This window comes from Cotesia glomerata, linkage group LG9 (genome assembly GCF_020080835.1).
Source record: "Cotesia glomerata isolate CgM1 linkage group LG9, MPM_Cglom_v2.3, whole genome shotgun sequence".
Lineage (NCBI taxonomy): Eukaryota > Metazoa > Arthropoda > Insecta > Hymenoptera > Braconidae > Cotesia > Cotesia glomerata.
The window spans coordinates 5334073-5361286 of NC_058166.1; the positions used below are offsets into that span (position 1 = coordinate 5334073).

Consider the following 27214-nt stretch of genomic DNA (forward strand, 5'->3'; position numbering starts at 1 on the left):
TAGTTTGATTTAAATTCATTTTGTCATATTTCAATTCGTAGAAATAAAATATACTGCACAATAGTACGCAGAATAAGTAAAACAAGACACGCAAGTCTATAGTACAAACGGTCTTTAAAGATTGTATTCAGAAGTAGATGCTTTTTGATGTAGCCATTAAGTACTACAAATAGAATTTTAAATTATTTGAAACTAAGGGTCTGCGCAACTTAGTAAAAGTTTCAATATTCAGTCTACGGAGTGAACTTGGAACAAGTATGACTTTCTTCGATAACTCGAATTGGAAACTAACTAAATTTTTATTGTCATGTTTTGGTGCATGGCCTTCGCAATCACCTAAAATTCGAAAAATAATTAGGATTGCGGTATTTCTTTTAATTACAAGTATTTTTATACCCGAGGTAAGCTTAATTTCCTGAAATATTTGCTAATAACATATATTATTTTATTCTTGAATTTTCAATTTCTTAACAATAATTCCTGTTTCTTTTTTTTCTTGTAAATTACATGGACGATGGGCCGAGTTTTGCGAACCATTTTATTGATTTGTTTCAGTTTATTTTTTCTTTTTCTCCGTATTGATCTGTTTTTGTTATATTTTGCATAAGCGTTCATCTTTACGCTTTTTAATATAGAAAAAAAATTTTATTTTTAGTTAAAATAAATGAAATTTCATTGTTTATGCTTTTCTTCTTTTAACAGTATAATTTCTGGAAAAAATTTACAAATACTGAGATTTCCAATTACGTACCATCCCGAGTGGAAAAAAATCTTAATTTTGACTTGGTTTGATTCAATTTCCTTTGAAATTGTCAATTTGCGGACGATTTTATTTAAGATCTTGACTCTTATTGATTTTTTTTCTTATTTATTATTATTTAGAGTCGGTTTTAACTACTGTGGTCATATCGCCGACTTTTAACTGTTGTGAGTGGTACGTTGGGTCTTTTTGGGTTTATTGATTTTTCTTTTATTAAATTTAACGGAAGACTAATAACGAAGAAATGTTTATACGATATAATAAATTCAGATCTTTTAATCTCTTCAATAGTAGAGCTAATGCGTTTAATGCTGACATTCAAAAGGTCCAGTGTTCGAGTCCCATGGAAATCACAAATTTCATATTAATAAATTGTGATTCTTTCAGTTATCTAGGGGTCGTGTGTCTCTTCTTTTCATCTTAACATCTAATGATATCAATTACTACTATGATTAAAATAATAATATCTAAATATTATGAAGTAGATGACCGCTGAAATGCCTGTGTATGAAAATCGCCAATTATTTAGTTATTTATTTATTATTTTTTTTAATATTCATGGACATATCATTAATGATTCTATACAGTATTTCAATGTCACTTTACATTTTTATCACTTGATAAATCACAATTATTACTTTTTTTAATTTCCCCCTAAGAAAATCGAAGATTTAAAAAAATCGGGAAGTTATTGCTTTTAAACCACTAAACTGATCGGAATCTACCAAACGGCATTCCACAGAGTTCCCTCAAACTTAGATTTCCTGTGAATTTGAACTGATTTAGACCGATAGATTTTGAGAAATCTAAAAAAAACTGAGAAAAATTTTTTTTTTTTAAATGTGGTTTTTTTGGAATAACTTTTAAATGGCTCTATCGATCAACTCGAAAAACTAATCAGTTTTTAACTCTGAAAAACCACGTCGATCACCGCTAATCCGGTCAAAATCGGTTGATTCTTTCGAGAGATATCGTGAACGAAAGAAAACCGAAAAAAGTGTTTTTTCGGAATTACTCTGAAATTCCTAGTTCGATCAGTTGAAACTTAAAGATTATTTATGAGGCTTAAAAATATGTGTCAAATGCCGCCAACCACGTGAAAATTAGTTGATTCATTCAAAAGTTGTTGCAGTTTGAAAATTTTAAGAATAGTGTTTTATTCAACTTCTATTAGGCTTTTGAGCTCGAAGAGCTGTCTCTTCGAGTTCAGAGAGCTCAAAATAACACATAAACTGTATTTTTGAGCTCGAAGAGCTCAAAAACATCATAAGTGGAATTTTAAGCGTCTAGGTATGGAATTAACGGGAAGTTGCAGGGATGGCCTTCAGGGTCAACCGTTTTCCTAATTTTTATTTTTCAACTAAACTATTGGGCCATTGATGGCAACCAGCAATGGGCCAGACATCATTTGAACTATCGGCCCATTAACGGCAAACAGTAATGCGCCAAATATTTTTTCTACTATCGGTCTACTAATTTCAAGCTGTTTTATTTTTTAACTAACATCTTTGTTTTCGACCCTGTTCTCGATCTCCTTGCCCTGACAACCACCGGCCAACTTTTTCGGCAAAATTTTTGCAATCTTCACAGTCACCAAGTTTCTCTTTTACTACATCTGCAATAAAAAAATATATAAATAATTCGATACATTAAAAAACACAATTATATAAAAATCATTTTCATACCTTCCATACACTTAAATGTTTCTGTTGCGCTAAAATCCACAGATTCGGTAGAATCTGGCGCCAAGTTCCATTCAAATCCGTTGTAAACGGAGCGCCAGACTACCGAGTGTGTTTACTGTAAGCAGAACGGTATTTCGAGGTTGCAAAATTTTATTTAATTCTACGGTACTTCTTGTTCCTAAATTTTATATTATATCAGTAATTCATACTTTATTTTACTGATATCAATTAATTATATTCAATTATAACAATTAATCTACTTGAAATTATTAAATTTTATCAGCACAAACTATAGCAAGCTCAAAAATTTCGATCCTGACTTTTCTTCGATGTAAAAAGTGACATGCCACAGACTAAGTAATTTGAGAATGCATGGTAATAGTCCAATAGATGAGAAACTACAGTTAAAAAAATAAATTTCACAGCTTGCATCTACACCCGCCAGGGTGCGCTGCAATTATTTTTACATAAACTATAGCTTCAAGGGGATAGTTTGCTATAAAAAATGCAGCCAACTTGAGATTTAAGTTGGTACCAATTGCAAATTTTTATCATAATTACAAAAAATACTGAAATCCGAACAAAAATAGTTTCACTGTAAAAAAAATCGCGCCAAGTCCACGTTCATAAGACTATTAAGAAAAAAAAATTTTATTTCTTTACAAAAAGATATAAAATAAAAAATTAAAAAGTCCAAGTAACCGATATGATTGTATATGATTTTCGGAAATTAAAAAAAATTTTGTTGTAAATTTAAAAATTAAGAAAAAAAATTTTGGAACGTACTTGGTGTGCGTCATTGTGTATTTCAATTTTTTTAAAGTCCTTGTAAATAGATTTTACGAATTTCATTAAAAGTAAAATATTTTGCAACCACGCACACTAAATACGTTCCAAAATTTTTTTCTTAATTTTTAAATTTACAACAAAATTTTTTTTAATTTCCGAAAATCATATACAATCATATCGGTTACTTGGATTTTTTAATTTTTCTATTTTATATCTTTTTGTAAAGAAAAAAAAAATTTTTTTTTTTCTTAATAGTCTTATGAACGTGGACTTGGCGCGATTTTTTTACAGTGAAACTGTTTTTGTTCGGATTAAGTTTTCCCACGCCTTTTATTCTTTTCCCAGTACCAGAGTAATTTTTTTCAACATTTTTGGTCATCAGTGCAGATGCCATTTTACAAATGCATCCTTTCGCTGTTTTTTCGCCAAAAATTTTGATCCGAAAAAATGCAAGCTGGAAATAATTATAATAGTTTATAATAATTTTCTCCCAATATTTAAATCATTTTCACTAAAACAAAAGCTTGAATCAATTTTATAAACCTTTTGTCTTTGTACATTTTTTAAATGATTGTATGTTTTATTTTGTAAAATATTTGCAATTGTTAGGTACCTGTTATTTTTAATATAACTATCAGTATTAAAATTATTTTTTTTTTAATTTATTTACTTTTTTTACTTTATTAGTTCATTTAATAAACCAAGTATTACTTTCACACTTAAGAGCGGTTTATAGTTGATTTTCAAACGTGTTTTTCTCATGTATGTGATAAAATTTCGAAAAAAAACGCTTCGCTCTTCGAGAGATAATTAAATTATCTATCGAAGAGCGAAGCGCTTTTTTGGAAAATTTCCATTTATTTATGCATAAAATGCGTTTTAAGATTCCATTTGTTGTACAAGTATGACAGAGATACTTTCGTTTGTCCAATAGAGGGCGAGAGAGAGAAAAAATGTAAACCCTTCTTAATAATAATGGATATAATAAAGATAATAATTATAATAATAAAAATTATTTATTACATTTATTATAATAGTCAATATTTAAACAAACGAATTTAAATACGTACGAACCGGTCAGTCATGATGTCACAAATAAACTGAAATAAGAAATACACACACACACACACACACACACACACACACACACACACACACACACACACACACACACTCGGGGCAGAAGAGATACTGCTACCGGGCGCGTCTCCCCGAGCGGATGGGAGAACGCTCGCTGTCCTTGGATGACACTTAATCTCTTAGTTGATGAGGTACAGCGGGTAGGAGCCAAGCAAAATAACCAAACAAAATACGCTCCCGTGGACAAAACTACCCTTTAATGGGTTGGTCGCACTAACTGACCTAACAAGACGATCGTTCTCTGCTGTGACCCACTGGGAGTGACCGGAACCTGTATCGTAGTTTCCGACGATGCAGGCCACGGCTGATGTGAGCTTGCTCTACCGAGGTGTAAGTTGCAGCAGTGGATCAGGAGCCAGCCACTTCGGGCCTTGATCAGGAAGTACGCAGTGAGTGTTAGAGATCAGAATCTTCACCGCTCCGAGCGAGTCTAGTCCGTCCGTGTATTCCGGGACTGGCTAAGTGTCGGCTAGGCCTCAGGGAACTGGGGTAGGAGTACTATCTCCGAGGGTACACCAGTTCCTAGTTATGGCAACCCGCTCCACTCCGTACGATGCGCTGGTAAATTAAAAAGTATGAGTAATGCACAGGAAACAAACAAGAGTGAAAACGGGCCTCATGCCCAGCAAGACGCACTGCTACTTAGTGCAAAGATGAAGAGGACAGATGCGCTGGCACATCTGGAGAAGCTAGTCTGTGGACTGCAGGACTTTCTCCAAACCAAGCAAAATGTCCACAAGGAGATCAAGTCGAAGTCGACGAACATCTGCAGTGCCCTGAGAAGGTTCAAAAAACTGGACCAAGAATGGCAGGAAATCCAACAACAACACGGTAATATCGTGATGAAGACGAGTGTGACAGCGGTTCCACCAGCAAAAGCCGACACGTTTGTCGAGGAGATGGACACAGGTGGCGAGGGTGACGTCGAGTCAGTTGTCGGAGACGGAGAGGAAACTGGAACTGAAATCAGGCCTGGGAAAAGGAAAGAACGAAATTCCCCAGACTCAATGACCAGCCGTACTAAGAAGAAGAAGGACCTTAAACCAAGTCCCCCGAAAAACGCGGTAACACAGAACGGCGGAAAAAAGGAGGTGAATGAATGGCAAAAAGTCCAGTCAAGGAAGTCCAAGAGAGCAAGCAGTAGAAAAGCTCCAGAAGCAACCGCCGGAAGAGTCCAGGCCAGAGCCTAATCGGAAAGAACCGCGCAAACGGATTAGGCCGGACGCACTGATCATCCGCCCCGCAGAGACGGCAAAGTATGCTGAAATTCTGAAGCGAATAAAGCAGGACGTCCCTGACGAACAGGTCCGTACTACAGTGGATAAGATCCAAAGAACTAGGACCGGGAGCTTGCTGATTACGCTTTCGAGGAAGAGCGCTGACCGAGGCCAAGCCTTACAGAAGACCATCGCGGACATCCTCCAAGAAGACGCGAAGGTAATCTGCAAAGGGCCACAGGAAGACGTCGAAATCCGAGATCTTGACGGTACCACAACCAAGGAGGATATTCAGGCTGCATTGCAAACGGAAATCGGAGAAACCTGCGAGATACCACTAGGGACAATTAAGATTCATAAGGCCTACAGAGGTACTCAGACAGCTGTTGTGACACTACCAGCAGCTGCAGCGCGCAAGATATTGGCAGGAAGCGGTAAAGTCCGGATCGGCTGGACCAACTGCCGAATCAGAGCTACGAGGAGACCAATCCAATGTTTCAAGTGCTGGCACTTTGGACATCTTGGATCCCAGTGCAAGAGCAATGTGGATCGGTCTAAGCTATGTATTAGGTGCGGACAAGAGGGACACAAGATTGCTGAATGCAAAAACCCAGCGAAATGTGTATTATGCGCGGATCAAAGTGCGGAGAACTCGGCTCATCATGCCGGCGCATCCAGGTGCCCAGTATTTAAAGAGGCACTCCAGAAGATAACAAACAAACAGACATGAAGATATTGCAGCTAAACCTAAACCATTGCGAAGCTGCACATGATCTGCTTATGCAAACAGCAAGAGAACTAGAGTTAGACTTAGTAATGATAGCAGAGCCATATAGATACCTGAATACCCAGCCTTGGGAATCTGACAGCACCACCAAGGCTGTCATCTGGTCTTGTGGTAAGCATCCCTTCCAGAGTGTAGTTAACAATGATAATGCCGGCTTTGTAGCAGCAACAGTTAACGGCATCCGTTTCTACAGCTGTTATGCACCACCTAGCCTATCCATTGTTGAATTCACTGAATTCTTGGACAAACTGACCGAGGACGCCAAGCAGCATTATCCGGTCGCGATTGCCGGTGACTTCAACTCCTGGGCAGTAGACTGGGGCAGCAAGCAGACAAATGCGCGAGGAAAAGCACTCCTCGAAGCTTTCTCTACACTAGATGTAGTCCAGCTCAACAGTGGTGATACGCCAACCTATACTAAAGGGGAAGCAAGCTCTATTGTAGATCTCACTTTCGTCAGCAGCAGCCTCATCAGTGGGAAATACGACTGGAAGGTGATGGATATCTACACAGCCAGCGACCACAAGGCAATTCTCTGGGAAATATTACATGACCGGAATACAAGAAGACCAATCAAGTCACTCAATACCATTGGATGGAAAGTGAAGTCTTTTGACACAAGCACATTGATAATAGCCCTGAATAGTGAACCGATTACTACTGGACCCGCAGAAGAAATGACCAAGGACTTGATGAAAAGAGTTGTCCAGGCCTGTGACGCAAGTATGGTCCGGAAATGCAGCATAAGCCAACGCCCGGCAGTACACTGGTGGAACGACCACATCAGCGTTCTTCGGAAAGAGTGTCTAAAGAAAAGGAGAATATCCCAGCGTGGCTATCGACGACCTAACTCTGCGGAGCTGGTCGCAGAGTACAAAAAAGCCCGTCGATTACTGAACAAAGCCATCAAGGATAGTAAGAGGCAATGCTGGAAAGAGCTCATCAACGAGGTGGACAAAGACCTGTGGGGTAGGCCGTACAAGGTGGTCATGAATCACCTAAAAGTCAAACAAATGCCGGCACCCACATGCCCACAACTTCTGCAGAGAATCGTTACCGCGCTGTTTCCGCAGCAACGCGAGCTTCACTACCAGCTAGCTAAAGGAGAACTGGAGGACATTCCAACTGTCACGGAAGAAGAACTGACGGAGGCTTGCAACCGCGTAGGGAATAATAAAGCACCGGGATTAGACGGAATCCCTAACATTGGCTTAAAACAGCTATAAAGGCAGCACCGGCATTATTCCTGGATGTTTACAACACCTGCCTCAAAGAAGGGATTTTTCCTCGAAAGTGGAAACAGCAACGGTTAGTGCTGCTTCCTAAAGGGAAAAAGCCACCGGATGAACCGTCATCTTACCGCCCACTTTGCATGCTAGATACAGCGGGTAAGATATTCGAACGCATAATTCACCAGAGAATTGAAGCAGTAGTCGACCCACTCCTGGCAGACAATCAGTATGGATTCCGGAAAGGACGATCAACCCTGGACGCAATCAAACTGGTTGTTGATACGGCCAAGGAAGCAATCGCAGGAACCAGATGGAAGGGTGGAACGAAGAAGTATTGCCTGGTGGCGACCCTAGACATCAGAAATGCCTTCAACTCCGCCAATTGGGAATGCATCATGCAGGCCCTCCAAGAGAAGAATGTACCAGAATACCTTCTTAAGATCGTAGCAAGCTACTTTGAAAACAGGGTCCTGAAGTATGACACGAAGAACGGTCCAAGGGAGTATGCTATTTCTGGAGGTGTACCACAAGGTTCAGTTCTAGGCCCGCTCCTGTGGAATATTATGTATGACGGCCTATTAAGACTAACTCTGCCAAGAAACGTCAAACTCGTAGCATATGCAGACGACGTAGCCGTAGTGATCGTTGCCAAACATCTTGACGAGATAAACCATGTGTTCGATCTCACTTTCGAGCGCGTTAACCGGTGGATGGACGCAGTGAACCTGCAACTGGCGCAACACAAAACTGAGGCAGTGCTTATTACCAGCAGGAAAGTGGTAGAGACAATTAAGCTGAAAGTCGCCGAACAAGAAATCACATCACAACCTTATATTCGATATTTAGGAGTGATGCTTGATGCCCGACTCAACTTTAAGCAGCAGGTAGAACACGTCAGTGCCAAGGCGTCAGCAGTGGGAACAAGTCTAGCACGACTGATGCCGAACATCGGAGGGCCAAAGCAGAGCAGAAGGGTACTGTTATCATCTGTAGTCACATCGGTGCTTACATATGGTATATCTATTCGGACCAACGCTCTCGAGATGCAAGAATCATGGAGGAAGGCTGGACCAGTATACCGACGGTGTGCCTTAAGAGTCGCCAGCGCCTTCCGCACAATATCCGAGGAAGCAGTGTGCGTTATTTCCGGAACTCTGCCTCTCAGAGTCCTCGCTGAGGAAAGACGGAACCTTTATCATCGTAAAAGGTCAACTACACTAAGCGCTGAAGAGCTCAGAACTGAAGAACGGCAAAACAGCTTCGACCGATGGCAGCTCCAGTGGGACGCTGCAGAAAAAGGAAGATGGACGTATCGTCTTATACCGAGGATCGACGACTGGCTGAACCGGAGTCATGGAGAGGTTAACTACTACCTTACGCAGATGTTGTCAGGACACGGCTGCTTCCGAGCCTATCTTCACCGCTTTAAGCACGACGATTCTCCGGAGTGCCCATCCTGCCCAGGTGTCGCTGAAGACGTGGAGCACGTGATCTTTGCATGTCCTCGTTTTAACCAACAGCGCGATGAATTAGAGAAGATTCTAAAAAGAGAATTCAACCGGAGACAATAGTAGAAGAAATGCTGTCATCAGAAGCTGTCTGGAACGCCACGAGCACCTTTGCCACTGAAGTGCTTACAGAGTTGCGGTCCATCGAGAGAAAAAGAGCAGAAAACAGAAACTAGAAGGGAGATAGAAATAAAAAACATCTTAGCCACCAGAAGGAAGAGCGGCAGCTAATTCCTCCCCCCGCGAAGAAATGCCTTACGGCGGTACCATGGGGGATCAGAGGATAGAAGAGAAAGGGGTTTAGGGTTTAGTGGGTAGGGGCGTTAGTGTCGAGTTAGTATGACGCTGCGTCGAGTCGCCACATATCCAGGCCAAACAGCTATGCCTAGAATCCGTAAAAAGGATTCCCCCCCCTACAAAAAAAAAAAACACACACACACACACACACACACACACACACACACACACACACACACACACACACACACACACTTACACATACATGATACGCGTGGCGCTGCTTTATTATTTTCTGTAGCTAGGCATAGTACCCGACTATCGGTCTAAAACAGCGACTCACACACATACGTTGACTAAGAAAAACTTGGTGCACGCGGATTTGGTCTTTAACAAAGCTTGTGTTGTTTTTGGTAACTCAGGATGTCCTTCTTCTCTTAGTAGTAATAAAAGTTCAGCAATTACATTTAATTGAAGACTTTAAATTTTTTAAGGCCTACTATCAAAGTTTTTCTTGAAAACTTTTATTTGAATCAGTTTTATCTTCAATGTCATCACTGTTGGCATCTTTCATTATTTTTGTCGCTTAATTTATTACTTGTATCATTCTCATCATTATCAATATCATTGTCACAACTAATATCAGAATGAATGCAAATGTCATCACTATTTACACTGTTATCATTTACACTATTATTGACACTTAGGTTACTTGAGTTATGTACAGAAATATTTGCATCGCATTGTTCATCGTTATTTACATTTTTTTTTAATTCTCTAAATTTTTTTAATCGTTGATATGCTTGTGACATTGTGAAAACAAAATTAATTGGTCAATATAATCTACAACATAAGTTATGTAAATGAAATAAATGTGCTCTGAGAACTGAGAAACAGATTTTTGGCGCATGCGCAAGGACGTATGGATTTGATTATCGGCCGATGAACGGCTGTTGATCGCATGCTATTTTTATTTACGATTGAATGGCTGATGACAGTTTGCCAGATATGGGCCATTAAAAATTGCCAACGCTTGGCCGACCGTTCGTCGCCTAACATCGGCCGATGTATGGCTTTGTCGCCATCAACGGCAACTTTGTATGGGTTATGATCAATGCAGACCGAGTTCGCGGGAGCGCACTCCTGGTCACCGGAGCAGATAGCAATGAGCAACGGAGAGCATGTAAAGGCATTTATTTCAACATGGTTTTCTTTGCAACTGTATTGATTCTCAAAGCAATGCGAGTTTCTTATCAGATTGCAAGTGTTGTTGTCAAAACAAGTCGTCCCTAGTTCTGCTAAAATTATTTTCAAGTCAGATGATAATTTTGTTGATCAGATAAAATTATTGTTACTCACTTGCAACGCATTGATTCTCGGAATATTGTATGTAGTCTCGATTGCACTGACAAATTTGTTCAAAAAAACTAGAGAATCTGACAGTGCAATCTTTATGGGTAATGCAACTCCCACCAAGAGCTCTTGCGCAAGTTGTTGCATTGACAGCAAAGAATTTGTCAATACAAACGCATTGTCCATTTAAACACTTCGCAAACTTCACTTTGGAACAGTCTGAATGTTTACTGCAGCGTTCCGCCAATTTTGCTACATTGACTATGTTTGTAAAATGCGACAAGATTGTAAAAAAAAAAGTTTGGAAAATCCAAATGTGCATGTCTTAAGCGCTCGTGTTATTTGTAAATTTTTCAAATTCCCGCGAATAGAATGAAAATCTTTGCTAGCGCCATCTAGCACGCTACGATATAAAAGAAGCAGGTCTTTACTAACTCTGTTTATATATTTTTTTTATATATGGCAGCCTAAGATGTAAATTTTTTAGCTTCGACAGTACACATTTTATTATTTTATAATCAAACGAATAATAATAGAGTTGTAATTTTTTAATCAGTTTGTCACAATGAATTTACAAACATATTGAAATAAAATTTAAAAGAATTAGTTTTATTTTTCGAAAGTTATGGTGATTACAAATATATTAATTTATATATTAATTATATATTAATTAATATATATATTAATTTTATCGAAAAATTGATTAAAACATTTTTTGTTGGTTTTTAAATTTTAAACATTTTTTTTTTTTAATCAACTTCCCCGTCAAATAAGCCGTTCCTGAGTTATCGCGGTTTAAACAATTAAATTGTTATTAACAATTAAATTTACCATCGGCGAGCAAAATAACCTAGTTTTTTTGTAATCATCGGCAAAAAATACGTAAATCCTAGTTATCAGAACTCGGGGACCTAAAAGTGCATACGGGCTTAGGATGAAGGAGAAAGATTTTACTGTCTGCCAGGTCAAAGGAACTGACGCAAAGGTCTGCCTTCAGAAGTATAAGCTTTTAAAACTTTAAAGAATAACATATATAAATTTCAAGTTTCCTAAAATATTTTTGAAAAAAATTTTTTTTTGAAATTTTCAAAATATCTGGCACCACTCTAGAACTGTGATAATCGTCTGCCGTTTCGATTTTAGATAGCTATAATAGTATATTTTAACATATCCAAACGGCAGCTTTCCTAAAATACATTTTTAGTTCATGAAATTTTCATACCTGTCGCACCTGAGTCTAGCTGGGGCCACCGCGACCGCGCTTAGCTATCCCCCATTTTATGGTTGGTAGGTACAACAGACTCGCTGAGGAAATTTAAGGCTTTTCTAAAATATGTCAAATCTGCCGTTCACTGGATCTTAGACTAAAAAAGAGTGTTACATGAATTTTACAGGATATTTTCTGAAAAATTCATTTTTTATCTAAATTCTGAATTGGACCAGCTGTTTATTGTTTAAAAAAATGACCATTGATGTTTTCTTTTATTGTGGTATGAAGGCCGACCGACTTTAATCACTATATTATTATTTATTTAAATAAAACTCTGACGGAACCCAGTTTTTTCATTTTTAGGCGAGAGTAGAGCATACCTACGCTCGCGCTTAAGGCATGCAATTATTTTTAAAGTTCTTACTTAGCAGACATTTTGACTCTCGCATCACATAGTTGGTCCTGCACTGACACCGATTCTCAATACAAATAGATTCAGGGTCCAAGCACTCATCGGTTGTTGAACAATACGAGATTGTCACTGGGAAGCATGCATTTCCGTCCCTCAGCAAGTAATTTTGTTTACATTGACAGGTTTTGTCAATGCAGTATGAGTTGCTGATATATGCACGGCAGTCACTTGATGCATTGCAAGGCATTTCTACGAAAGCTATGCAAGAAAAAGCCATAAGTAATAATTCACTCGCTGTATTGGCCCTCAAGATTAATGCACCTGGCATTTACAGTGACTGCCATGAGAATATTGTTATTGTCAACTAAAATGGGTAATATTTGACTGTATCGTCATTCGATTTTAATGCAGAAAATATTGCTCATGTCAATGCAGTAATTTTCCCTAAAAAACCAAACTCACCGAGTCTACATTCGATCGACAACACACTTTGGGTGACCAATGGGTTATACTTACCGTTCCACCAAATTTTACTCAGTTCGTTGGTAGATCGGCTAGTGCTGCATTGATGCCCAAAATCAATGCAAATCCTGCTAGGACGTTTACAGCAATCTGACGTGGCATTTTTTTAAATAAAATCTTACCTGAGTTTTCGGTAGAAGAAGACTGTAAGATAACTTAGTGAGAATTATCGACACTGTAGTTAAACGCTTCAAAATAGAATTTATCACTGTCATTAACCCCTGATTAAAATAAATTTTTAATAGCTTTTTTCGTTCATCTTTGATAAAAATGACAGAAAAATAAAGTTAATGCCACTTATGTTTATTTGAAACTTTATTTTTTTTAATTCTTCTAAATTCTATGAGAAAAATATTTTTTCAAAACGGACTTTTTTTTTATTTATTATTTGGATGATCATTTAGTAGATACTACAACGGATTTTTGTTGAATCTAGCACGATTTTTTCCGAGGAACATTGTTGTAATCAGTAAAAATTTTTGTAGCTCCATTAGTTTCAGAGATATCGTCGATTAATCAAAAAAAGTATAAATTTTATCCGATTATGATTAATTCGACTGTTTTTCTGAAACTAGTGGCCCTACGATAAGTTACTTCAGGACCAAAATTGTAGCCCAGAAAATTTCCTATTAGGTTTGACTTCAACTTTTCAAACTTTCGAAAGAAAAATCAATAAATCTTCCATTTTTCCATAAGTAAAAAAAATGAATCAAAAAGTGTCATTTATTGCATAATTTGTGATTTTTAAACTTTGGAAATTTTTATCAAATGACTCATTGGTGTCAGTGAAAAATTTTTGGGACGAAAGTTGTAGCTAAAAGTGTCTTTTTAAAAAAAAACTTTTGCTCAATTCGAAATTTTTATTAGAAAAAATGTAGCGGGGTTTAAAGTTGAAAAATGGGAAAAATTCACGAAAAAAAGGATTTCGATCTAGGAGTGCTGAAAACTTTTTGAGAAAAGGTCTAAATCTCAAAAACTTATAGTGAATCTCAAAACTGAAACTCTGAAAATTGTAAAAATGCCGGCAAATACATAAAAATAATAATTTATCTATTTTTAATTGGAACTGAAAATTCGTCCGATAAGGCACGGGACATGGGTCTATGCATACACTACACCCGTGCAGATATTTCATTCGCCCGAGGCACGGGTTACGAGCACGAATACAGTGTATGATAAACCCGTGTTCCGTGCCTCATTGGACGAATTTTCACACTCTTTCTAATTTTAGAGAGGAGGGTGGGGTATATGGCCCTCTGGGGTATAACGGCCCCTTCAAAATTTGGTCTAAAAATATTTTCTTTTTAACTTCCCGCTAAGAAAATTGAAAATTTTCAAAAATCGGGAAGTTATTGTTTTCACCCCGTTTTTCGAAAATCGAGTTTTCATCAGATCTCGACGTTTTGAGGTCCTAGAAAGCTTTCCTGACTATTTCCGCAGTGATGTCACCGTGTGTGTGTGTGTGTGTGTGTGCGTGTACGTGTGTGTGCGTGTGTGTGTTTTTTTTTGTTTTAAGGGGGGGGGGAATCCTTTTTACGGATTCTAGGCATAGTTGTTTGGCCTGGATATGTGACGACTCGACGCAGTGTCATACTAAAACTCGACGCTAGCGGCCCTACCCACTAAATCCTAAACCCCTTTTCCTCTTTCCCCTAATCCCTCATGGAAACCGCCGTTAGGCATTACTTCGTGAGGGGAGGATCTAGCTACTACTCTTTCTTCTGGTAGCTAAGGTGTTATTTTACCTTTCTTCTAGTTGTTGTCATTTGCTCTTCTTTTTTCGATGGAACGCAAGTCTATAAGGACTTCTGTTGCAAATGTGCTGATGGCATTCCAGGAAGCTCTTGATGACAAGATTGCTTCTACTATTGTCTCTGGTTGGATTTTCTTCTTTAGGATCATCTATAGTTCATCTCGCTGTGGGTAAAATCGTGGGCACTCAAAGAAAACGTGCTCCGCGTCTTCATTGATTCCTGGGCAGGACGGGCACTCCGGTGAATCATCATGCTTGAAGCAGTGAAGATACGTCCGAAAACATCCATGTCCTGACAACAACTGCGTCAGATAGTAATTAACCTCACTATGACTTCGGTTTAGCCAAACGTCGATCTTCGGTATGAGACGGTGTGTCCATCTCCCTGTTGTCGCGGCGTCCCACTGCGATTGCCATCGTGCGATGCTGTTCTGCCGTTCTTCAGCTCTAAGTTCCTCGGCACTTTGTGTGGTTGTCCTCTTTCGTTGGTAAAGGTTCCGTCTTTCCTCAGCTAGGACTCTGAGCGGCAAAGTTCCGGAAATGACACACACTGTTTCCTCTGATATTGTTCGAAACGCGCTTGCAACTCGTAGGGCACTCATACGATATATTGGTCCAGCTTTTCTCCATGAATCTTGCACCTCTAGTGCGTCAGCCCAAAGGAATATTCCGTAGGTGAGCACCGATGTGACTACTGATGACAAAGTAGCCTCCTGCTCTGTTTTGGGACTCCGTCGTTCGGCATCAATCGTGCGAGACTAGCTCTCACTACTGACGCTTTCGTACAGACGTGTTCCACTTGCTGCTTGAAGTTGAGTCGGGCATCAAGCATCACTCCCAGATATCGTATATGAGGTTGTGATGTGATTTCTCGGTCACCGACTTTTAGCTTAATTGTTTCAACTTCTTTTCGGCTGGTAATAAGCACTGCTTTGGTCTTCTGCTTGGCCAGTTGTAGGTTCACTGTATCCATCCACTGGTTGATCTTCTCAAAAGTGATGTCAAACAGATGTTGAATCTCGTCGAGGTGTTTGGCGACGATCACTGCGGCAACATCATCCGCATGCGCTACCAGTTTGACACATCTTGGAAGCTTCAGTCTCAGGAGCCCGTCATACATGATATTCCACAGAAGTGGACCAAGAACAGAGCCCTGTGGCACACCACTGGTTATATCATACTCTTTCGGACCATTCTTTGTATCGTATTTCAGCACTCTATCTGTAAAATAGCTAATCACTAGTCTGCGAAGATATGTTGGCACGTTCTTCTCATCGAGAGCTTGCATGATGCAGTCCCAATTAGCGGAATTGAAAGCATTTTTGATGTCCAAGGCAGCCACCAGGCAGTACTTCTTCGTTCCACCCTCCCATCTAGTTCCTGCGATTGCCTCTTTGGCCATATTAACAACCAGGTTGATCGTGTCCAGGGTTGATCGTCCTTTCCGGAATCCATATTGGTTGTCTGCCAAGAGTGGGTCGACTACTGCATCTATTCGCTGATAGATGATACGCTCAAATATCTTACCCGCCGTATCTAGCATGCAGAGTGGTCGGTAAGATGACGGTTCTTCTGGCGGTTTCTTTCCTTTAGGTAAAAGTACTAACCATTGCTGTTTCCACTTACGAGGAAAAGTCCCCTCCTTGAGGCATGCGTTGTAAGCGTCTAGAAATAATGTTGGTGCTGCCTTTATGATGGTTTTCAAGGCTATATTAGGGATTCCGTCCAATCCCGGCGCTTTATTATTTCCTACCCGATTACAGGCCTCCAACAATTCTTCTTCAGTGACAGGTGGAATGTTGTCTAGTTCACCTTGCGTTGACTGATAATTGAGACTGTGTTGCTGTGGAAACAACGCAGTGACGATTTTCTGAAGGAGTTGGGGACACGTAGGTGACGGCATTTGTTGTTTCTTCAGGTGCGTCATGACCACCTTATACGGCCCACCCCACACGTCTTTGTCGACCTCGTATATAAGCTCTTTCCAGCATCTTCCTTTGCTCTCTTTTATGGCCTTATTAAGTTCACAACGAGCTTTTTTGTACTCTGCGATCAGCACTGCAGAGTTAGGTCGTTGATAGCCACGCTGAGATATTTTTCTCTTTCGATGACACTCTTTACGGAGGTTGCTGATATGATCATTCCACCAGTGTACCGCAGGTCTCGAATTCATAACACGTTTGCGAGGCATACTGGCATCACAAGCTTGTGTTACTCGTATCATCAGGGCCTTAGTATGTTCTTCTGCACATCCAGTCAATCCTTTCCTACCAATATCCTGTTACGTGAATGTGGAACGCTTCACGTAATAATTACCGTAACTCCTATTCTTTCCCGCTTCACAGCATTATTTATATTTGTAAAAATAGTGGGTTGTTAGCAATACTTCTGGGTCAAAAGATTTCACCTTCCAACCGACGGTGTTAAATTGCTTGATAGGCCCCCTGAGGTTCTGGTCGTTTGACGTTTCCCAGAGTATCGCATGATGGTCACTGGCAGTATAGATGTCCAGTACCTTCCAGTTAGAGTTACCTTTAGCAAGGCTGGTACTGACAAAAGTGACGTCTACAATCGAGCTTGCGTCACCTTTGGTGTAGGTCGGCGTGTCACCACTGTTGAGCAAGACTACATCTAGTGTAGAAAGAGCTTCTAGCAGCTCTCTTCCTCGTGCATTAGTCTGCTTACTGCCCCAGTCCACTGCCCAGGCGTTAAAGTCCCCGGCTATCGCCACTGGATGATGTTGCTTCGCGTCCTCGGTCAGTCGATCCAAGAAGTCAGTAAACTCAGCAATTGAGAGGCTAGGTGGTGCGTAGCAGCTGTAAAAACGGATGCCATCTACTGATGCTGCTACAAAGCCAGCGCTGCCATTGGTAGCTATACTCTGGAAAGGGAGCTTACCACAAGCCCAGATCACAGCTTTCGTGGTGATATCCGTCTCCCAAGGTTGTCCAGCTAAATGTTTATATGGCTCCGATAAAAGCACAATGTCAAGCTTTAATTCCCGTACTGTCTGCATAAGCAGGTCATGCGCAGCTTCGCAGTGATTGATGTTAAGCTGCAGTATCCTCATGTTCGTTTATTTGTCAGCTTCTGGAGTGCTTCTTGGAAGACTGGGCATCGGTCAGAACCAGACCGGTGAGCAGTGTCCTGAGAGCCAGGTTTTTCCGCACATAACGCACATTTCACTTTATTTGGGCATTGAGCAGCTTGATGACCTGTTTGCCCATATTTGATGCAAAGCCCAGATCGGTCGACTTCGCTTTTACATTGGGCAGTAGTGTACTCAAAGTGCCAGCACTTATAGCATCGTAGTGGTATCTTAACTGCTCTGACACGGCAATTTATCCAGCCAATCCTTATTTTGCCTGTCTTTCCGAGTATCTTCTGCACTATTGCTGCTGGCAATCGTACCGAAGCAGTTTGAGTACCTCTGTAGGTCGGACGAATTTTAATGACATCTTCAGGTATTTCGTAGTCATTTCCAGCTGCCTCTTGTAAGGCCTTCCGGACATCGTCTTTAGTTGTTTCGTCGTCAATGTCCCGGATTTCAAGCTGTTCCTTTGGGCCTTTACAGATGACTTGCGCTTCTTCTTTAAGGATGCTCTTGATGGTCTTCAGCAAAGCTTGTCCTTTGTCTGCGGTCTTTCTGGAAAGCGTAATGAGCATATTCCCATCATTCGTCTTTTGAACCTTGTCAACGACGTCACGGGTCTGATCTGGTGGGACATCTTTTTTAATCCGACGCAGTATCTCGGCATATTTTGCCTTCTCAACGGGTCGAATAATTAAGGCATCTGGTTTGGTGAATTTTCGCGGTTTTTTCCGCTTAGGCTCCGGCCGAGATTTGTTCACCGGTTATTTTGGTAACCGCTCTCTCGCTTGCTCCTTCTCCTTCTTGGATTGGACCTTCTGCCATTCAGTCACCTCTTTTTTTCCGGCGTTCTGCACTGCCGTGTTTTTCGGAGGGCTTGGTTTCAGGTCCTTTTTCTTCACAACTTGGCTGATCGTTGGGTCCGGAGAAGATCGATCTTTTCTCTTAGTTGACTTGCTGCTAGTTCTGCTTCTGTCTTCCGCGACTGATTCACCGTCACCTTCGGCTCCAGTGTCCATTGCTTCTTCATTCCCGACAGTTGCTTGAATGCTTCTCTCCGGTGTAGTGCGAGAAGTTCGTCGTACTGTTAAACGCCATTCTTCATCAAGTTTCTTGAATCTCTGGAGGGCATTGGCTACGCTGGTCATCTTGGTCTTAATCTCCTTGTGGATATTGACCTTAGATTGGATGAAGTCATTTAGCTCACTGGTCAGCTTTTCAAGGCGTTCCAACGCTTGCGACCGCTTCATTTCAGCGCTTGCTTCAATCGCTGCTTGTTGGGCATGAGGCCCGTTTTCACTATTGTTGTTTTCCTGAATTTTACTCATACTTTTAAATTCACCAGCGCATCGTACGGAGTGGAGCGGGTTGTCATAACTAGGAACGGGTGTACCCTCGGAGATAGTACTCCTACCCCAGTTCCCTGAGGCCTAGCCGACACTTAGCCAGTCCCGGAATACACGGACGGACTAGACTCGCTCGGAGCGGTGAAGATTCCGATCTCTAACACTCACTGCGTACTTCCTGATCAAGGCCCGAAGTGGCTGGCTCCTGATCCACTGCTGCAACTTACACCTCGGCAGAGCAAGCTCACATCAGCCGTGGCCTGCATCGTCGGAAACTACGACACGAGGTTCTGGTCACTCCCAGTGGGTCACAGCAGGGAACGATCGTCTTGTTAGGTCAGTTAGTGTGACCAACCCATTAAAGGGGAGTTTTGTCCACGGGAACGTATTTTATTTGGCTCCTACCCTCTGTACTAGGTACAGCGAGCCTTCTCCCATCCGCTACGGGGAGACGCGCCTGGTAGCAGTTTCTCCTTTGCCCCAAGTATGCGTGTGTGTGTGTGTGTGTGTGTGTGTGTGTGTGTGTGTGTGTGTGTGTGTGTGTGTATGTATATAAATCTCTCATAACTTTTGAACGGATCATCTGATTCAATCAAAATAAGCGGCGTTCTGAAGAATTCCTTTGCCCCTAAAATTCTGATAATAATTTACAGAATTTGAGTCGATCAATTTTGAGAAATCTCAAAAATAAAATTTCCAAAAATTTGTTTTTTTGAAATATATTTTAAACGGCTGAACCGATCAATTTCAAAAACTAATCAGCTCTTAAGCCTTAAAAAACCACGTCGATTGCCACCAGCCCGGTCAAAATCGGTTGGTTTGTTCGTGAGATATCGTTGTCGAAAAAAATGTTTTTTTCAGAATTTCTATGAAATTTTTTGTCTGACTAGTTTACGCTTAAAAATTTTTCAAAAAACTGCGTTGAATGCCGTAAACCACGAAAAAATCGATTAATTCATTCAAAAGTTATTGCGGTTTGAAAATTCAAAAAATAGTGTTCTATAAAACTTCCATTAGCCTTTTGAGCTTGAAGAGCTCAAAAGCACAGAACAGCGATTAATTTGAGCTTGGAGAGCTCAAAATTACACAAAAATTATATTTTTGAGCTCGAAGAGCTTAAAAAATAAGTGAATTGTTGAGCACTTAGGTATGGAGGTAGCGGGAAGTTGCAGGGATGGCCTTTAGGGTCAACCGTTTTCCTAATTTTTTTTTTACCAAATTATCATAAATTTGATATCTTTATATATTTTTGAGCTTGTTGCGTAAATACCAAATGTTCGCGCCAGAACACTTGGTAAATTCGCACTCTACTGCATCAGTGGTGCTGCGACTGACGCGCACCCTGATAGTCAACTCCCCGAGGCAGATAGACGATTACGCGCCAACCGGCACAATTAATCTACACGCGGTGGCTAACTACACGTGCTCAGTATTTATAAAGTGTTCATAACGGAATTCCAAGTATCCAGTGCATCTTGTACAAATCTACTCAACAACTCATCCAGGACAATTCTCCACCATCGGAAATTCAGGTACCAATTTCGTGTCCTTCATAATAATTTAATAATAATGAATTGGTTAATAATAATAATTAAAAACGTAACCTCTCGATTGTTGTTATGCCGTTATCTCAGGATCATGCTTTATATACTATATAAATTATTTTACATTTTGAATCAGCATTCACAAGAGATTAAATAATATTCAGTCTTAATAATATAATACCTGCATGACTCATTAATTAAAATTGTCTTCAGTTCAAGTCGTTGTCATACCTGGATGAGGTGACGTCACTGATCACCAGGTATGCAAATAATCTTATAATCTCTTGCCTTTATTCAAGCCTCTCTTGTGACTGCTGAGTTCAGTTCGCGTTCTGACTCTCCTCCGTGCTCTTCACTCGTATCATCGCTCGTACTAACTATTGTCGCGTCATTAATAATTTTTATTGTGATAAAATAATAGATCAACAAACTCATGCAATTAATTAAATCTGAGCTCGTATTCAAATCTTGGTAAAATTGACTAACTCAACGCTCGTATTAAACCTTAAATCGATATTTGTGTATGGTGCCAACATATTGATAACTCGTCTTTATGATTATAATTACAGTACTTTCAAATACTTAATTTAATAATAATTCTCGGATTACTTAATTAAATAGTTCAAATAAATTAAGAAGTTAAATTTATGATAGTTATTAAGAGTCAAGTGTTCACTAATTTTAAACTGTGATATTTTATATAATAAACGAGAAAACCACGAATCAGTGTTTATAATTTCTTTTCAACACCCAGATCCGGTATAAATAAATATTTAATGTTAAGTTAATTTACAGAGCTAATATATTATACCTGGGGTATAACGGCCCCCCTTCAAAATTTAATAAAAAAAAAATTTTTTTTTTTACCAAATTATTACAAAATTATTAAAAAATTTTTTTTTTCACCAAACTTTATTTTCAAATAAAGTCTCGAATGTAAATTATTTACAATTATTAAATTATTTATTATTTATATTATTAAATCCTAAGAAAATTATTAATTGTTTGATTAGTTATAACAAATTTTCATAAAACGTAACAAAATTAAAATGCTTAAACAAAACATTAAATGTAAATTATTTACAATTAATAAATTATAGATAATAGATAATTTTATTCCTTTCTTAAAGATTTAAAATTAAGTGCAACACGTACTTAGGAATTCCTATCTCATCATCCGGATTTGGTCGTTTGGCCTTACAATGTGCAATCAAGAAGTCGAGAATAGCAAGCGGCGCGGTCATCGCTACAATACATATGTAGATCAAAAATGAGCAGCATGGAGAGTATCGACTCAATCTTCGATAGTATGGTTTCCTCTCTGGCCTTATATGCTTCCCCAATTTGGGCGCTCAGATATTTACAACAGATTGAAGCCGTTCTCACGGAATTCTACAAATCAGTTTTATACCTCAAGCGATGTACCTCCAATGCTTTAACTAAATACGAAGTTAATTGTGTAGACCTATCATACAACATCTGGAGCTGTACCTGGGGATGGATTGTAAAAATTTTTAGTATGGATGGAGATAGACTACCACTGATTTGCCTAAAAAAACAGATAACACTACACAAAAATGGTCTTACTTCTCCAGAGTATAATTGGTTCTCTTTAATCTATAATTTCATAAAAAATGTAAATGAATTCCATTTATGGATTGTTGACTCCTCTGACCCCAAAGTCTGGGAACGTGCTGGTAAATTTTTTCTGCGCAAATACAAAGAGAACCTGACGTCGCAGATCCAAAACCAAGTAAATAATATGGCATATCTAGAATCCCCTGCAGCACTTGAAAAAGGCAGTAACTTATATCTAGCCAGCAACGTACCTCTACACGTCAAGAAAGTTTTTGCTCAACTTCGTACTACTAGTGTGTACGGTTTCAGTATCTACATCAATGGAAAGACATCTAAGTTCAATCCACTGAAATCCTGTCCGACCTGCAACTCTGGTGAAAATGACTCGCTTGTCCACTTCCTGTTGTCCTGTCCCTCATACCTTGAAATCAGATCTAAATTCCTTAAAATCATCCCAAGTCTCATGAACAACGCAAATCTGGTTTCCATCCTGCAACTTAGTAAACCTGGTGAACTATTGAACGTCTACAATTATATAGTAACACTTTGTGAACTGAGAGAATCGATTATTGAACATTAACAAATTTAAACTCTTTACTTTATATGTACTTATAATTTTATAATTTGTATGATTGTATTGAACTCATTGCACTTAATTGTAAATCTTTAAAAAAGCAATAAAATTATCTATTGATAAATTATCTATTTTATATTATTAAATCCTAAGAAAATTATTAATTGTTCGATTATTTATAACAAATTTTAATAAAACGTAACAAAATTAAAATCTTTTAACAAAACATCAAATGTAAATTATTTAAAATTGATAAATTATCTATTTTATATTATTAAATCCTAAGAAAATTATTAATTGTTAGATTTGTAACAATACTTTTCCCCAAAATTTAACTAAATTCGACCGATGGCGGAGATATCGGCTGGGTAGGGTATTTTACGCTCGCCCTTTTTAAACATATAATAAAATTAACCCGGAAACCCCTCAGGCTGGGTTAGTGCACATTTGGACGCCAGGTAATTTTTTATGAAAATTACCAAAAATAATAAAAATTCCAGGGGCTGCGCCGGACAATCAATTAACGATTTAAACTAATGCGAATGAAAAGGTAAATCTCAAAGTAACTAAAGTCAAGGTCAAGATAGAATTTACAATTAGAAATAATGAATAATTAATTATAAAATAATATTTTATATTTACGAATTGAACTAGGAAGATGAGTCATAGGAAAGGAATCCGGGAATCAGCTTTCATACATTAATTATTAATGGATCAGAAAATTTCAATAAAAATAAATAAATTATTTATTCAAAAACGAAGTTACTTAAAACTAAATTTATCCTTTAAATAACAAAATAAATCCTTTATGGAATTCGTGGTTAACATATAAATTTTTCTTCAACTTATTTTACAATATTGCGTTCGAGAATAATAATAACCGCAATCAAAACAATAATCGTAACAGTAATTAAAATTTAAGAATATTAAATCTGAATTGCGCTTGAAAATAATACTTGTAATGATAGTTAATGTTTGACAATAATAATTGTCAATGACGCAAAATACTAAACCTAATTTGACAATACTAATTATAAAAATTGCTGGCCGTATCGAGGACCCAACACGCGGCTTTCGGGACAGGTACAAGTATTTCCTTATGATAACCCTTACTCGCTACGGGATCGACCCGATCAATCGATAATGATTTTAATTGGACAGTAAAAGAATAACTTATTTAAGCCAGGAGACAGCGGTGTGCGGATATTAATTGATCTCAACTTGTGAGTACTCACCAGAAAAGGAAACTCAAACCAAGGCGCCAAATCCACACTCCTTACAATAGCGGAGGTCCCGCGTGCCTACCTCACACCAAGCGGGCCACCGCGTGTCTGCTCAATTTTTGTCACCGTAAACCGTTCGAGGCCTCGTGTTCGACAACAAGGGCCTCTCTAGCCATTTTCCCTAATTCAATGAACTCTTTGCTCGCGATCGATATTGTAGGGCCTCACCCGTGCGAGTAAAGGCTATGATTTATCACTCATAGTAAAATTAGGTACTATATGCCAATGATTTACGGCAATGCACACAAATAATAATAATAATAATAATAAATTACAAATAATTCATTATAAATGTCTGAAATAAAGATAAAATTAATTCTTAAATTAATAACCATAATATTAGAAATTTCAAATATAAATAATACTAATAATATTAAGTTCAATAAATAAATTCATAAATCAATATAAAATAATAAATTCAGAGACACACCGAGTGTGGATCTGTTGCCAAATTTAGGCGCAGGGAGGGACGCACACAGGGAATAAAAACCCTGTGACAGATTATTTAAAATAAATCTTCATAAAACGTAAAAAAATTAAAATCTTTAAACAAAACATTAAATGTAAATTATTTACAATTATTAAATTATTAATTATTATTAATGATGAATTTTCGAAAACGTAATAATATTAATATTTTAAAATTAAGTCTCAAATGTAAATTATTTACAATCAATTAATTAGTTTTCACAATAGTGACAAATATATTCTTCAGAATAATCGTCATTGATTCCCGCACAGGAATCTTTTACGTTTCAGCGGCAATTTCAAATTTAACTTTAGCAGGAGTATGATGATTTTCATGGCAATTGAATAACCATTATAATTATAATTATTTTTTAGAAAATAAAAGAGGTTAAGGGCGGAAAGAAACGAGGTGCATCAGGTATAGCAGTTATTTTTCAAATGACTATGAAATCTATAGAGTGATAAAAATAAGAAAATACTTTTATATTTTTCAAACTATTTTTAATGGTGGAAAAAAAATTTTTTTTGTATCATTTTTTGGTGGGGGCCGTTATGTCTCAGAAAAAAATTTTTTTTTTTTACCATTTTTTGGTGGAGGCCGTTATGTCCCAGAAAAAAAAATTTTTTTTCAAGAATTTTTCCAAAATTTTGGTAAAGTCGTTCATTGTAGAGCCAAGGTAAACTAATAAGATGTTAAAAAACCACAAAAAATAATAAGCGGCTTAGGGGGGCCGCTCTGCTCCACCCTCCCCTATCTAAATTTTAAAAACTTAAAATTTACTTATTATTTTTTGCTAAAATTCTAGGTTTTTTAACTTCCCGCTAAGAAAATTAAAAATTTTCAAAAATTGTGTATGTGTGTGTGTGTGTGTGTGTGTGTGTGTGTGTGTGTGTGTGTGTGTGTGTGTGTGTGTGTGGGTGGGTGTGTTTGAAATAACTTTAAATCAATCGTAACTAAGCTAAAAAAAGTCAAAAGTAAGTAAAATGTTATAAAAATACTTACAAAAGGAAATAAATAAGTTAAAATTTTGAGGATTTTCGCTTAAATTTTATAAAAAAATTGAGATTTCATTTCGACCTGAAATCGAATAAAATAGTTGTAATGCTCTAATTTTATTAATTTTTTTCCAATTCCTCTCCAGTTTTAAATATCAAATCATTCTAATAATAATCTTCATTTTTTGTTCCATATTTGAAGATCATACGGCTGATAACATCATGGGGAGATATAAATAGAGTTGTTGAATGCGCACCAATCTTCGCATTACACTCTTTGACTATCGTAAAGATGTGCAATTGTCTTTACAATATAGACAAGGTTGATTCGGCAAATTAAATCTATATAAGTATCATTTCTCTAAAAATGTTTGCAGAGAATTGAAATTTTCTGCAACAGTTTTTTAGAAATCAGAAGTTTGTTCTCCAATCGAATGAAATTTTTGATTTAAGATAAAAATACTGTTAACAACAATTCAAACGGATTGGGAATCTCCGATGACAGAAGAAGAATTAAAAATCTTACGTGACTATGGAAATCAAAATCGTAAAATTACCCATTCCTACGTATGTAAGTGACGTTCAGTCGTTGAGCTTCAGATACATTCAAAGCGATAAATAACATTATTTACAAATAAAGATTTCATTTATGTTGTTACGGCGATGTTTTTGGCTACACCCATGGTTCCAAAAATACTTGATTATTATGTACCACTCAATGAATCAAGGCCGCAGTTATCTTTGTATCAAACAGAATATTTTGTGGATCCAGTGCAGTACGAAGTACCAATTTTGATTCACGCATATATAATTAGTCCATTTCCTTCAACTATTATCGTTGCATTTGATTCTTTGTACGCTAACTTCGTTGGTCATGCCTGCAGCATGTTTGCAGTTGTTGGGTATGTAATTTTTAAAAGCAAAAGATATATTTTTAACTTCCCGCTAAGAAAATCGAAGATTTTCGAAAATCGGGAAGTTATTGTTTTCACCCCGTTTTGCAAAAATCGAGTTTGCATCAGATCTCGACGTTTGAAGGTCACAGGAAGCTTCCCTGACTATCCCCGCGAGGTTGTCACGGAGTCTGTATGTATGTGTGTGTGTGTGTGTGTTTTTTTTTTTTTTTTGTAGGGGGGGGAATCCTTTTTACGGATTCTAGGCATAGCTGTTTGGCCTGGATATGTGGCGACTCGACGCAGCGTCATACTAACTCGACACTAACGCCCCTACCCACTAAACCCTAAACCCCTTTTCCTTCTTTCCTCTAATCCCTCATGGAAACCGCCGTCAGGCATTACTTCGTGAAGGGAGGATCTAGCTACTGCTCTTCCTTCTGGTGGCTAAGGTGTTAACTATCTTCCTTCTATCTTCTGCTATTTGCTCTTTTTCTTTCGGTGGAACGCAAGTCTTTAAGGACTTCTGTTGCAAACGTGTTGGTAGTGTTCCAGGCAGCTTCTGATGACAACATTGCTTCTACTAGTGAATCTGGTTGCATTCTCTGGTTCAGGATCCTCTCCAGTTCTTCACGCTGTGGATCGAAACGAGGACATACAAAGAAGACGTGCTCCGCGTCTTCAGCAGCTCCTGGGCAGGACGGGCACTCCGACGAGTCATCGTGCTTAAAGCGGTGTAGATACTCTCGAAAACACCCATGTCCCGACAACATCTGCGTAAAATAGTAATTGACCTCACCGTGATTCCGGTTAAGCCAAATGTCGATCCGAGGTAT

The 27214-nt window shown here is 38.4% G+C and overlaps 1 protein-coding gene across 1 annotated transcript in view; it reads left to right on the plus strand.

Annotated features, from left to right (window-relative positions):
- The window catches only part of LOC123271510 (odorant receptor 49b-like), a 34287-nt gene continuing 7073 nt past the window's right edge, over positions 1 to 27214 (plus strand). The window contains exons 1-4 of the mRNA XM_044737857.1: positions 1 to 401; positions 25688 to 25807; positions 25939 to 26056; positions 26126 to 26387. Of these exons, the coding sequence (XP_044593792.1) occupies positions 258 to 401; positions 25688 to 25807; positions 25939 to 26056; positions 26126 to 26387 (644 nt within the window). The 5' untranslated portion in view covers positions 1 to 257. The remainder of the gene's footprint in view (positions 402 to 25687; positions 25808 to 25938; positions 26057 to 26125; positions 26388 to 27214) is intronic.